This window comes from Argiope bruennichi, chromosome 9, assembly GCF_947563725.1.
Source record: "Argiope bruennichi chromosome 9, qqArgBrue1.1, whole genome shotgun sequence".
NCBI lineage: Eukaryota > Metazoa > Arthropoda > Arachnida > Araneae > Araneidae > Argiope > Argiope bruennichi.
Genome location: NC_079159.1, coordinates 98,998,591 through 99,010,515, shown reverse-complemented (window position 1 = coordinate 99,010,515; position 11,925 = coordinate 98,998,591). Strand labels below are relative to the sequence as shown.

The following is an 11,925-nucleotide window of genomic DNA, read 5'->3' as shown; positions in this document are numbered from 1 at the left end:
CTTTAATAACTCAATCAATTAAGCAGACTTTCCTGTGAATGGAATTTGTTCTATATTTTATAGAGAACTTGATAGATTTTGGTGAAATTTTACATACTAAACGTATTCACAAATAGACAAAGCGCCAGACAAGCATAATTTCCAAAAATGCGTTTTTCGAATTTGAAGGAGATTTGAAACATTGAAACTCTCCAAAATCTCGAGTTCGAATTTTTTGATGGTTGCTCTTTGTATACGAAAAAGTAATTAATTGATTAAGCAGCAGTGATTTATGCATTCAGTATTTTTTAAAAACATTTTTCAAAGCGTAGGATTTTAACTATATAAAACTTTGCACAAAAGTAATTGTAAAATTGCGAATGCGCACTAAAATACACCAAGAAAGAAGCATTAAGTGCTTTAATTTACTAAAATAAAGTATATTTGAGAGTAATACAAGAATGCTATATAATTTTTAAAGAATTGATTTTGTTAAAATCTAATAATAATCACAATTTGTAATTTTAAAAAATTGACTTCTAAAACCGAAATTTCAATTATAATTACAATTTTTTTTCTGTAAGACCTATTTTTAAATATATGATTTTTTGTATTGTCTATTAAATCCATACGGGTTTTAATTGACTCATAAATCAACACAATTTTTTTTTTTTTTTTTTGCACACATCTGCAAAAATTGTATAATAATTTTGCGCAGAATATACCTAATTAAAGAATAAGATTAAGATCAATGCATATTATTATTTATCTTAATTCATAAAACAAAATTTAAATGAATTTATGCAATCAAATTAATAAGCAAAAATTGACAGTGAGGAATTTAGCGTTTTAGCCATAGAAAAAAATCCTGGGTCCACTAATGATTGTTTTTAACATTTGCTTTCATTTGAAGTGTCTTTTTATGATATATTTTCCTTTCTGTCAAAATTTATTTAAAACTTCTTTTTGTACTATTATTTTATGACTTTAAAGACATTTAACTGCAGAATAAACCTCTTCCCAATGAAGCAGCAGAAAGTTTTATGGCAATTGTTTTACTGTTGCCTCTTTGCTGTAGACGTGCTTCTTGGCTTTGTCACGATGAGATATGATGTAGTATGAAAACCCATCTTTCTTTTCATTTTTATTTTCATAACGTACGTTGGAGTCCGGCCAAACGCTCGCCGTTCCCGGACTGAATCCCCCTCGGTTATTTTTAAAGTAACTGACGGTGGCGCTGGTTTCCAATGTCTCACCCACCATAAGCTGGGTTTTATTGATTTGTCTGAAACGTCCTTTTGCTCAGTGGTGTATTTCCCGATCCTGGACACAATGGCTGCTGAATCCGTGCGTCCTGGTGTGTCCGGCAGCGAATGGAACGGAATTTAGAACGGAGGGATTGAAAAGATTATGTTCGAACGCTTCGATTCATTTAATTTATCGTACCATTTTGTGTTCATACAATAGCTTAAGTAATTTATTATAGCTTTTCTTGAAAAAGTAAATATTTTAGAAAGTCAAAATGCCGATATTTCAGCGCCAGATGATTACGCTTCCGCTCGTCGCCTTCCAGTTTCCCAAAATCCTTTGCGCGCAAGGTCGACGGTTGAGTAAATGGCTAACACGAGGAAACTCACTAATTCGAAAGGAAAACACCGCGGTGATCGGTAGCACCTGTTCTAGCGTGATGGGGATTAATAATCAGAAGATGTACTGTGATAGAAGGGAGTCTACGAAACGCAACAAATCCACCCTGACGGGAATGAATTTAATCAGCAATTCGAAGCAATATAAGGTAAGATTATTATTTGCATTTAAATATTCGAAATTAAGAATTTAAATTCTAAGAATAAAAATTATCGTTTGGTAATTGTTGTCGGTTCATACTAAAAAAAAAAATCATTACATTCATTTTTTTTAATTATTAGAAAATAGTTTTCCTTTTGTTTTAAAGAATTTTATGCGATCTTTAGATTAATTGCTTAATTATTATATATAATGACATAAGCGAATTTTCAAAGCATTTCACTTGTAAATAACGAACATTTATTTAAACATACATGACAGAATAAAAATTGAATTTTTTGATATCCCATCAAGTCAAATTACAAATTAATATTGTATTTCTGATTATAGTATAAAATTTGTGTTTAAAATTAATCGTTCATTCAAATCGCGTGAACATTATATATATATATATATATATATATATATATATATATATATATATATATATATATATAATGTATAGTGATCTAATCTTTGCATACCTTTACGCATTTGAATCGAAAATGCAGCTTTTAAAATTAAATGGAAAGAAAAAGTTTGATAAAAAAATATCAGATATGGTATTAAAGTTGCTTGCAAAATCTTTTAATATAACATTTTAATGTTTTTTTTTATAAAATCGCAAAATAAGAAAATAAAAATCGAGTGTAAATTTGTTATAAAAATTGCTATTTTGATCATAATGACAATTTAATGCTATGCTATATGGATCGATTTGTTATTAAGAAAAATTTAGCTTAATAGCCGTGTTTGACAGATATGATGAAAATCAAAATCATTTTATTTTTTTTCTCGTATAAAAGATTTATGTATTTTATGTTAACATCTGATGATGTTAAATTAAGAATTTGTTTAATTTGAAAGTATATCTAAAGATGATGCATGTTTAAAAGTATCTTGCAACCTATGGTAAAATACATTTCATAGAGCCAGACGATTCCATTTTAATGGTGCATGGGGGAGTTGAAGGTCATATGTCATTTCCCCCTGATGCAGAGACAGAATCGAAATCCAAGGATTTCCAATAATCTTATGTAAATATTATATTCGCTATAGTCAAGAATGCTTTTCTTCATCCGTGATGTTTCATCATTCGAATTTGTTCTGCAATTTCAATTTCGTGAATTAAACAATATTTATTGTGTATTATAATATAATACAATAAGTTGTTAGTAGTACAATTTTTACGAAATCGTACTTTGTGACATCTTATAAATGCTGCTTGCAAAAGAGGATTAATTTCCTATTTAAAAAAAGCTGCAAGCGTAAATGATTGCCATTACCTAAATATTGAATGTAGAAAAACATAATATATTTCAATTATTATTTACATTCATACTTGATACAGGTTTCAATGTAACTGATCATACATGCTGCAATAAAGCTTTTCCTTTTCGGATTTTTGATGCAATGAATTTTGACGCATATAAAGCTTTACAGTATGTTTTTGCGTACAAAATTATTTTCTAAAACACTTTATATGCCCATCACATACAAGATAATAAGATACATGTATTATAATCCATAAAAATTTTAGTCCATTCCCCGTATGCTTTGTAGGGTGGAGTTATTTTTTGATAATCCATAAAAACTTTACAATGGAGTTGAATGAATATTTATTTACAATATTTGTTCCACTTATGTCTAATTATAAAGTAAGAAAATTAGATATTTTCATTGAACTTTTTTCCTGTAAGAAAAATGATTATTTATTTTCAACTGAGTTTGTTAGAAACTCTAGGAAACAATACGGTTATCTTTCAAGGAAGTGACTTGGGGAATAATGCGCTTGCAGTTATCTCAACCGAAAACAATGAAATTATTCAAAACAAACAAATACATAGATGATGAGAAAAGAAACTAAAGATTCGTTTTTTTCAAGAGTGAATAAATATTTCATACAAAAATAAAGTTCTTAGCCAGTCGTCCCTATGAATGGCTCAAATAATTCAGAAGTAACCAGTACATCAGAGATTAATTATCTGTCTTACATCTTTAAGTAATTTTACTGGCTTGGATCAGAATTATGGTACATCCAAAATACTCCATTTTGATTTGTATTTGTAAACTATTTTTTAGGAATAGCGCAGAAATATTTTACGGCCAGTTATTAAAAAAAAAAGTAGTTTTCTTACAAGTTACTTCTGGTATGATACAAAGTAAGATTATAACCTCTGGAAAGTTGATATTTTGAACTCAACATAAATTTGATTGATACAAGTTCCAATAAAAAAAATCTAAGTTATTATTAATATCTCATAAAGAAATTTTTTTGATTAATTATCTGAACTAGAGTCAGGAAGTACTTAATTTTTAAATTAATGATGATAAGGGTGAATTTTGAATTTGACTTCCATTCAGTTCTTTCGTTATCCATGTAAATAAATAAATAAACTACCTCTGTGAATTAATTAATTAAATGCCTAAATAATTATTTTCTTATATATCATTGGATGATTTTCATCACAGACAAGATTTCTTTCTTTTTATTTTTTTCTCATCTTCAGTCGATGACCAATTTTTACTCAAAGATTAAGGAACGGGAAAATTCATGTTGACTTTTATCGTATTTTGTGTGGAAGAACCATGTAGAAGATCAGTCAAATTCATGTGAATTATTCTTTGAATGTGATAAGTAAAAATCAGTTTAGTTATGTAATTTTAATCAATTTTTTAAGTAAAAAAAAGAACCCCTCAAGCTTTAAACGTATCTCGTAGGCATCCTGAAACATTTTTTTCCTTAATGTGGTCGGTCTTTGTAGTCCGCATGGGGTCTCTTGTTTCCGGTTATTCCCCCGCAAATCTCATAATGTGCATATGACTTTTTAAAGAATAAAGAACAATTGCTAGCAGATGTTGCATTGTAAAAAGCATCACATTTCTTTTTGTATGGCTTGCTAAAACCGCTCAGCTGAACGGTTTCAGTCTTAATCACCAGTTGATCAAAATCTCTAAAAATCATTTTACGAAAATAATAATAATAATAATAATCCTCGCAAGTCACTTTGAAACAAGGATGCAGTTTTCATTTAAAATGTATTGCTTTTATATTCGTTTAAAATTAATGAAATTATGTTCACGGATGAAAGGGTTCGTTTTTTAATCTGAAGGTGATAAAGAAATAGAGTTAAGTGTTTACTACATTTTAATTTAGGCATTAAAAATAAGGCTGTTTTGGAATTTTCTTCCCTCAGAATTTGTCGTACAAAATTTGATAAAATTCTAAAGCAGATGAATTGTACATTTATAAAATGTTATTTTCAAAAAAGTGCAATTCATTTTTCTCGTGAAAAATATAGTCTCAGAAACTGATACAAAATTTTATTTAAATTCTGATTTCTATCAAATTGCCAACTCTGCCAGAACATAGACATTCTCCAAGATATTAGGAATTAACTTTTTTCGATCTCCTAATAAAATATGTTTCTTTAGTTTTCAATTCAAATGCATCTGGAAAACAGTTTTACACTATACTTTCATTTAGTTTTTAGTCAAGTTTTTCATTAGAATTTCCTTATTCAAAAATGTATTGATTGATGTTTTTATCTAACCTTTATCGTACGTATTGAGTACTGACAAATGACAGTGACACAAAAATCAAAGAAGTTAAATAAATATTAGTTTATTAAGATCCAAAGTCTAAAGATTTAAGATCCAAACTCTAAAATATGCAATTTAGATTTTGTTAGCATTTATATACAAATTATTTATAATATGTAACCTGTTATTATATTAAAAAGATATAATTCGTAGATTTTATGAAGCTAAAAATGATTTTATTGACGTGCTTTAAATGCTTGTTTAGTTGCTATCTTATTTTATTAGTAACGTTTTATCTTCCTAAGACGAATGCGTACATTTCTGAGAACAAAATAACTAAAAAGTAATCAACAGAGACGTTTCAATCTATAAATAATACATCGATGAATTAGAGTGTGACGCTTAGTGATGACGGGTGTTAAAAAACTAGCATTTGATCTGTATATAGGTATACATATTATACATTCATTTAAATTAATCAGTCAAAGATATTGAGTTTGATATGAAGAGTAACAATCACTCGTGAATTTTTCATTGATTGCCACATTAATATGTCTTTTTTACTTTAGAACAAGAAACTTTAAATTATGGGATCACGGATCTTTAAAAAAGTAATCGAGAACAAAATTGGGATCCTGAATTTTTTTTCTAGATTTTTGCTACTTATAAACAATATATATATATAAATAAAATATCATAATTTCAGATATTTTATCAGATATTATTAATAAAATTAGTTTTGAATTAATATCTTATCATGGGTTGCTTTTCATTTTTTAGATCATAACATTTTCTTACGACTCTAGGATAGCTAAATGGAATGTTTGGAAGGGGGGGGGACACGTAAGAACACTGGCATAAAATATGCTTTTGAAAGTTGGATATAATTTCCTACAAGTAAGATTATTGGTCTTTTTAAATTTGCTGCCTTTTTGAAATGCATATGAAATGTCGGCCCTTTGGAAAGTACATTTAAAACCGGTATTTAAATTACTTCAATTTAGAATAGCGCATTGTTCAGAAACTGCATGAGGGTTTTCCAGGATAGAGAACCTAATTAGAACTGCATTTTTTTTAAAAAATTACAGCCAGTCACTTCGTAAGATAGAACTGTGGTTAGAGGACAAGAGTAATACATGTCTTCTTTTCTAAACTTACACATCATTCCAGTGATACGATGCTAAGTGAAGATGGCTTTACTATATTTCATAAAGAGCATATGGTTTATATTCCATTGAATTAGATCTCAAACCCTCGACTCTGTGATATTCAGCCTCGAGACCATCGTAGTTCAACATGGTTGTCAAAAATAAACGGATAAATGATTTTTTTAAAAAAATAATGTATTTATTAAAGATATGATTTTGATATTGTGAACTGAAAAAAACATTCTGTTATGCATTATAGTCTTGTTTTGATATCGTTTTTTCCCTTTAATTTTATTTTCACTATAGAAATCGTAATGTTTTTAAAATCCTACATCAGGTGAGCAAATTTGGTGTCTGAAAATACGACATTTGAAAAAAGGAAAATAAACTTCATATTCTTCCGCGAACAATTAGTTTTGCTGTTGAGATGCTGATGCATGTGATTCAACGCAGCAGAAACATTGCGTCATGAATAGAGCGACGCAGTGTCTCGTGCAACCAACCACTTGACGTTCCAAAGGAAGTTATTCTTCTTGAACTTCCTGTGCTCACGTCCTTTTTTATTTAGATCATCTGCTTATTATTCATTGGGAAATTCCTTGTTCTTTCCAGAGATTTTTTTTACCTGGAAAAAGCATTAAATGACGGTTTTGATCTTGAAAAATTATCCATTTAAAGGAATTTGTCGAATGTCATACAATCATGTGTTTAATTCTAGTTAAAGGATAGCAATTAGAATAGTAATGAGTATGATTCATTGTGTTTCAATATATGTATATATATATATATATAAGCATAATGTTTGAAGCAGAAGGCAATTTTGCAGACATGAAGACACTTTCGATTTTTTTTAACTTTGTTTTATTTCCGTCCATGATTTTTTGCACAAGCAGAAGCGACGAGCACAACACAGAACGACACAACACGAAATGAGACAAAGCTGATGAAAATTTTACCCCTGTGAATATATACTGTGAGATTTTAATAGGGATTTCTAACATGTGTAACATGTGTCAATCGCAAGTAAGGGAAACACAAGGAACTTTTAGTGGAATTTGTTTATACCAGCAATATTTTATCCCTTCACTCGGAGTGTGGGAACGTGTCGGCTTTTAGCAGATTCAGCAATTTTAGAACTCAAGTTGAATTAATTAAATAGAAAAAAGTGGAATGCAATGAGGAAATAAGAGAATATTTTAGAATGAAGTTAATATGAGCTAATTTAAGACAAAACTTTGGAAATTAATTAAGTTTAAATTAGATTTTAAAATATCATTACATATATATATATCAGAGAATAAAGTTTGAGTAACTTTAGCAGTACGATAACAAGCTAAAGAATATCGAATCTCATTAGATACTAAACGCTTTTGGCGACCACTGGTTTGCCAGGATTAATAGTTGCTAAAAGTTTCAATTAAACATTTTGTGGAACTTTATTTTAGTGGCTTCCTCAGCAACATATTTTTAAACTTTAAATTTTGATAGCCATATAACTCGGATTATTTTAGAAACCTTATATTGTTCTATTAATTTTATTATGTATTTTCTTAATTTTCTGTCTATTTTTATGCATCCAATTATGCCACAGGGAAACGAGATTTAAACATTGGTACCCTCTAAAAATTGTTACCATTGCCTCATTCTGAAGTTAAAGCTAAATTATTAGTATAAAAAAATTTCAAACATTTTATTAGAAACATACCTTATATTGAAACCTATTAAACATGGGGAAAGAAAGTCGGTTCTTCATATCTTTATTGTAAACTGTGGAAAAAAAGTCAGCAGGAAACATTAGTGATAAATATTACCCAATTTTTTTTTTCAACAATAAAATGTATTCTTGTAAAATACGATAAAAGTATTTTTTTAGTTTATTAAAAATAATATATGACAAAAAGTTAGCACTATAGAAGAATTTTTTTTTTTAAATTTTAAAATGATGTAAACATTTTTGTGTTGTAATACTTTCGGAAATAATTGTAGATAAATGCTAAGATGTCTTTAATTTTTAATTGACTACATAAAAATTTTTAAAACCTTTCCAAAATGCTCATTTTCGCCCCAAAGAATATATATATGGAAAGTTTCGTAGCTCTAGGTCAATTTGTCTATCTGTAGTGCGCTAAAACGTATAGTACATAACACCCCTCCACGCACGCACATATTCATCTTTGTTATCATTAGTAATATAATAAAATTAAACGTATAATACTTTAATATAAACGATTATTATCTAAGGAAAATGGATGTTGTTAAAAAAGGAAAAAAAAACCCTCAAAACGTATTTTTCTTGAAGATTTTGCATTCCACCTGATTGAATTGTGAGATTACCAGTATATTTAACAGAATAAATAAATATAATCCTTATATTCATAATTCTGGAGAGTTCTGTGCTTTAGAATACAGAAAAGGCTAGATTTCAAAACTTTAGAACAATTTCTTACCTATGCATACTGATAGTGAGCGTGAGGCCCTGAGGATATGCCTGATTGACCGTCTCTAGAAACATTTCTATCTGTTACTATGCTATAGACAAAGAATATATTATAAAAACAGTTATATAAGAAGCATATAAAATGTGTGTTATTGAAAGCTAAGCCACTGCATCTAATAAAACTTTAATTATATCAAATAAAAATTCCGGTTTTTATCTAGTGCTCTAGGGCATCGTTATAGTCTGAAACCGCGATACGTGTCACTAATGGGAAAAATTCCCTTCTTCACACTAAATGAAGAATAAGATATGTTTCTGTATGAACAATTGTAAACCACCCATCATATTTTCCTCCAGTTTACAAGATACTCTAAACTTTACGCTATTTTTCAAAGGTATTACCCAATTTCTATTTACTTCTTTCTATTCCACATTAGAAAAATGTGGGTTATTTCTCAATATTTCATATTAGGAACGAATTGAAACTGTAAAGCATTGTGAAATGCTTCTTTAATGTCATCATTGCACAATTTTATAGTTTGTTTCCCTAGTAATTTATTTTAGTTTCTTTGGGATTATTCTTCGATATGGTAAGAAATTAAATCATTTAATCGTAGTTGTTATTAAGGAAACCCTGAAGAATAAATAAACCTTGGTTATTAGTGATTCTTATTTCTTGGATTTATGTATCTTTCGTAAGTCGCTATCATCTTTGATCCTTGACACGCATACTGGTCAGTATTGGATTTGGGGTAATCTGGAAAGCTTATATTGGAAATCATTGCGCAAATAGATCTTGAGAAAAATTAATTTTCCAAATGATCTTTCCTGTTTATTTTACATCTTAAATTGGAGATAGTTTTGCAACAGCAAATCGACATTGAAACAATATTTTGAAATATAAATGTTTCCACAAAGCAATGCCGAAAAAATATTTGTTTAACATTTTGCAAAATTTATTAGTTTTTTGGGAGTTATTTATTATGTAACAGAATGTAATATATTTGATGGTAGACAACAAATTTCATACACTAAATTTTCGAGATTGAATTCAAAGTTTAAAAGAATATATTGCTAACTGCACAGTTATTTCAATTGCTAATTCTATTGAATATGATGAGATAAATTGATATGAGATAAATTGATCCTAAATTAATTAACGTACTTGTTAAAATATTCCAATGTCCTATGCCTTAAATAATCTTATCAGAAGTTTTTCAATTAAGAGACTTCTTATATTACAAATTATTCGTGACTTATTACTAAAAGAGCCTCGTAGAAAGCATTTTTATCTTTTAATTTTTGTTCATTTATCTGTGAAACAAGGGGAAAATAATCACTGATTGATTATTCAAATGTGGAGCCTTATTCGGATCTCGCTAGTAAGATAATGGCTGACCTCGCTTTATCGGTCAAGTGTATATTTCATGTTATTTATTTATAACATTGTAGACGATATTATTTATGTACATTCTTTCTAATCTTTAGGAGTATAACTGAGCTTAAAAATCCTTTTTACCGTTATCTTTAGATAACTTTTATTCCTAATTAAATATTTAATTATGGAATTCATTTGATAAAAACGACCTAACTTACTCAATAAATAGAAGTTTATTATCTGAAATCGCAGTTTATAATTTAAAATTGCAGTTTATTATATAAAATTGCAGTTTATTATATAAAATTGCAGTTTATTATTTAAAATAGAAGTTTACTATCTATTATTGTACTAATGATTAACACGAAACATTGATTAGACAGAAATTAAAAAATCGCATCATAATATTTTGTATTGTCGAATTAGCCATTTACATATTTGGAACGATTAAGAAATTAAAAAAAAATTTATGGCTTAATTAATCTTTTTAAAAAATTCGAGCCTCTAGTTTGAAACATTACAGCATAAGCTTCAACCTTGTGTGGCGCATTGTTATGAGCGAGGATAGAAGCTGGGACCTAGTAGTTCGCAGCCGAGTAACATGACCATAATACAAAAGCAATGGCTCGTGCAGCGTAGCTGTTAACTGGCTTATAAGCTTTTCACTACACTTGTTTGCATCAGTCATTACATTCATTGCATGACGATTTCTATGCCACGCAACTTACGGGGGGGGGGAGAGATCGATATCTCCCATGAAAATCGCTGACTATGATTTATATAGAATCGAAGCACAAGAAAGTGTCAGAGGAGCTATGTCTGGTTGTCCGTCCATTGTCTTGAAGCAACATTTTGTAATACTAGTTCCCTTCATTTTATTTATTTTCCATGAACGATGGTGATATCACGAAGATAGTATGTCGACCTATAATATTATCAAAGCTTTTTTTCTTGCATTGTAAATTTGCTATCGAATTGCAGAGCATTCTCAAAATGACGAGAAGTGTGTCCTGATTTTATATACAGAAATTCGGATTTTTCTTCTATACGGATTACATTGATTTTACTTTGCTCATGTTACATAATTTAAATACTGCTTTCATTTCGCATATTTCAGGCAATAAATAGTTTAGATTCATTTACTAAGCTTGAAATGGAAACAATGTAAGACAAATAAAATATTTCTTTTGTAGATGTAATTAAACTTTGATTCGCAAAATTTGAATTTTGATGCTTGAACTGAAACTCAAAGACAAATATTGCTGCTAATCCAGAATATTCATTTGTAATTGAAGATTACTTAAAAAAATAATTGTAATTGCGCAGATTATTATAATTGTCTACACAGACCAAGCTGTGTAGACAAAGATTGGAGGAAATTAGAAAAGGTGAGATACAAAGGATTTGAGGCAAAATAAAATAGCGCCAGGTTTGGAAGTTCTTGTGATACTGTGCAATTATTTACAGTTAAAAAAATAAATGAAATTCCTGTTTCATCCAGAACTGTAGTTTCGAAAATAACTAACACTGTGATTGAAATTTCCTCCAAAGTAGGAAAAAAATCTTGCTAGAAAAGAGATACGAATTAATCAGGAAGAAGTCGTTAATTTTATTTTAATACTTCTTCCGAAGTAAACCTGAGTCACAGAAGGAAA

General features: G+C 28.8%; 1 protein-coding gene across 1 annotated transcript in view; it reads left to right on the top strand.

Moving 5' to 3' along the window:
* Positions 1 to 1,229: 1,229 nt before the first annotated feature.
* LOC129983740 (NADP-dependent malic enzyme-like) overlaps positions 1,230 to 11,925 on the top strand; it is a 56,443-nt gene continuing 45,747 nt past the window's right edge. The window contains exon 1 of the mRNA XM_056093348.1: positions 1,230 to 1,774. Within this exon, the coding sequence (XP_055949323.1) occupies positions 1,502 to 1,774 (273 nt within the window). The 5' untranslated portion in view covers positions 1,230 to 1,501. The remainder of the gene's footprint in view (positions 1,775 to 11,925) is intronic.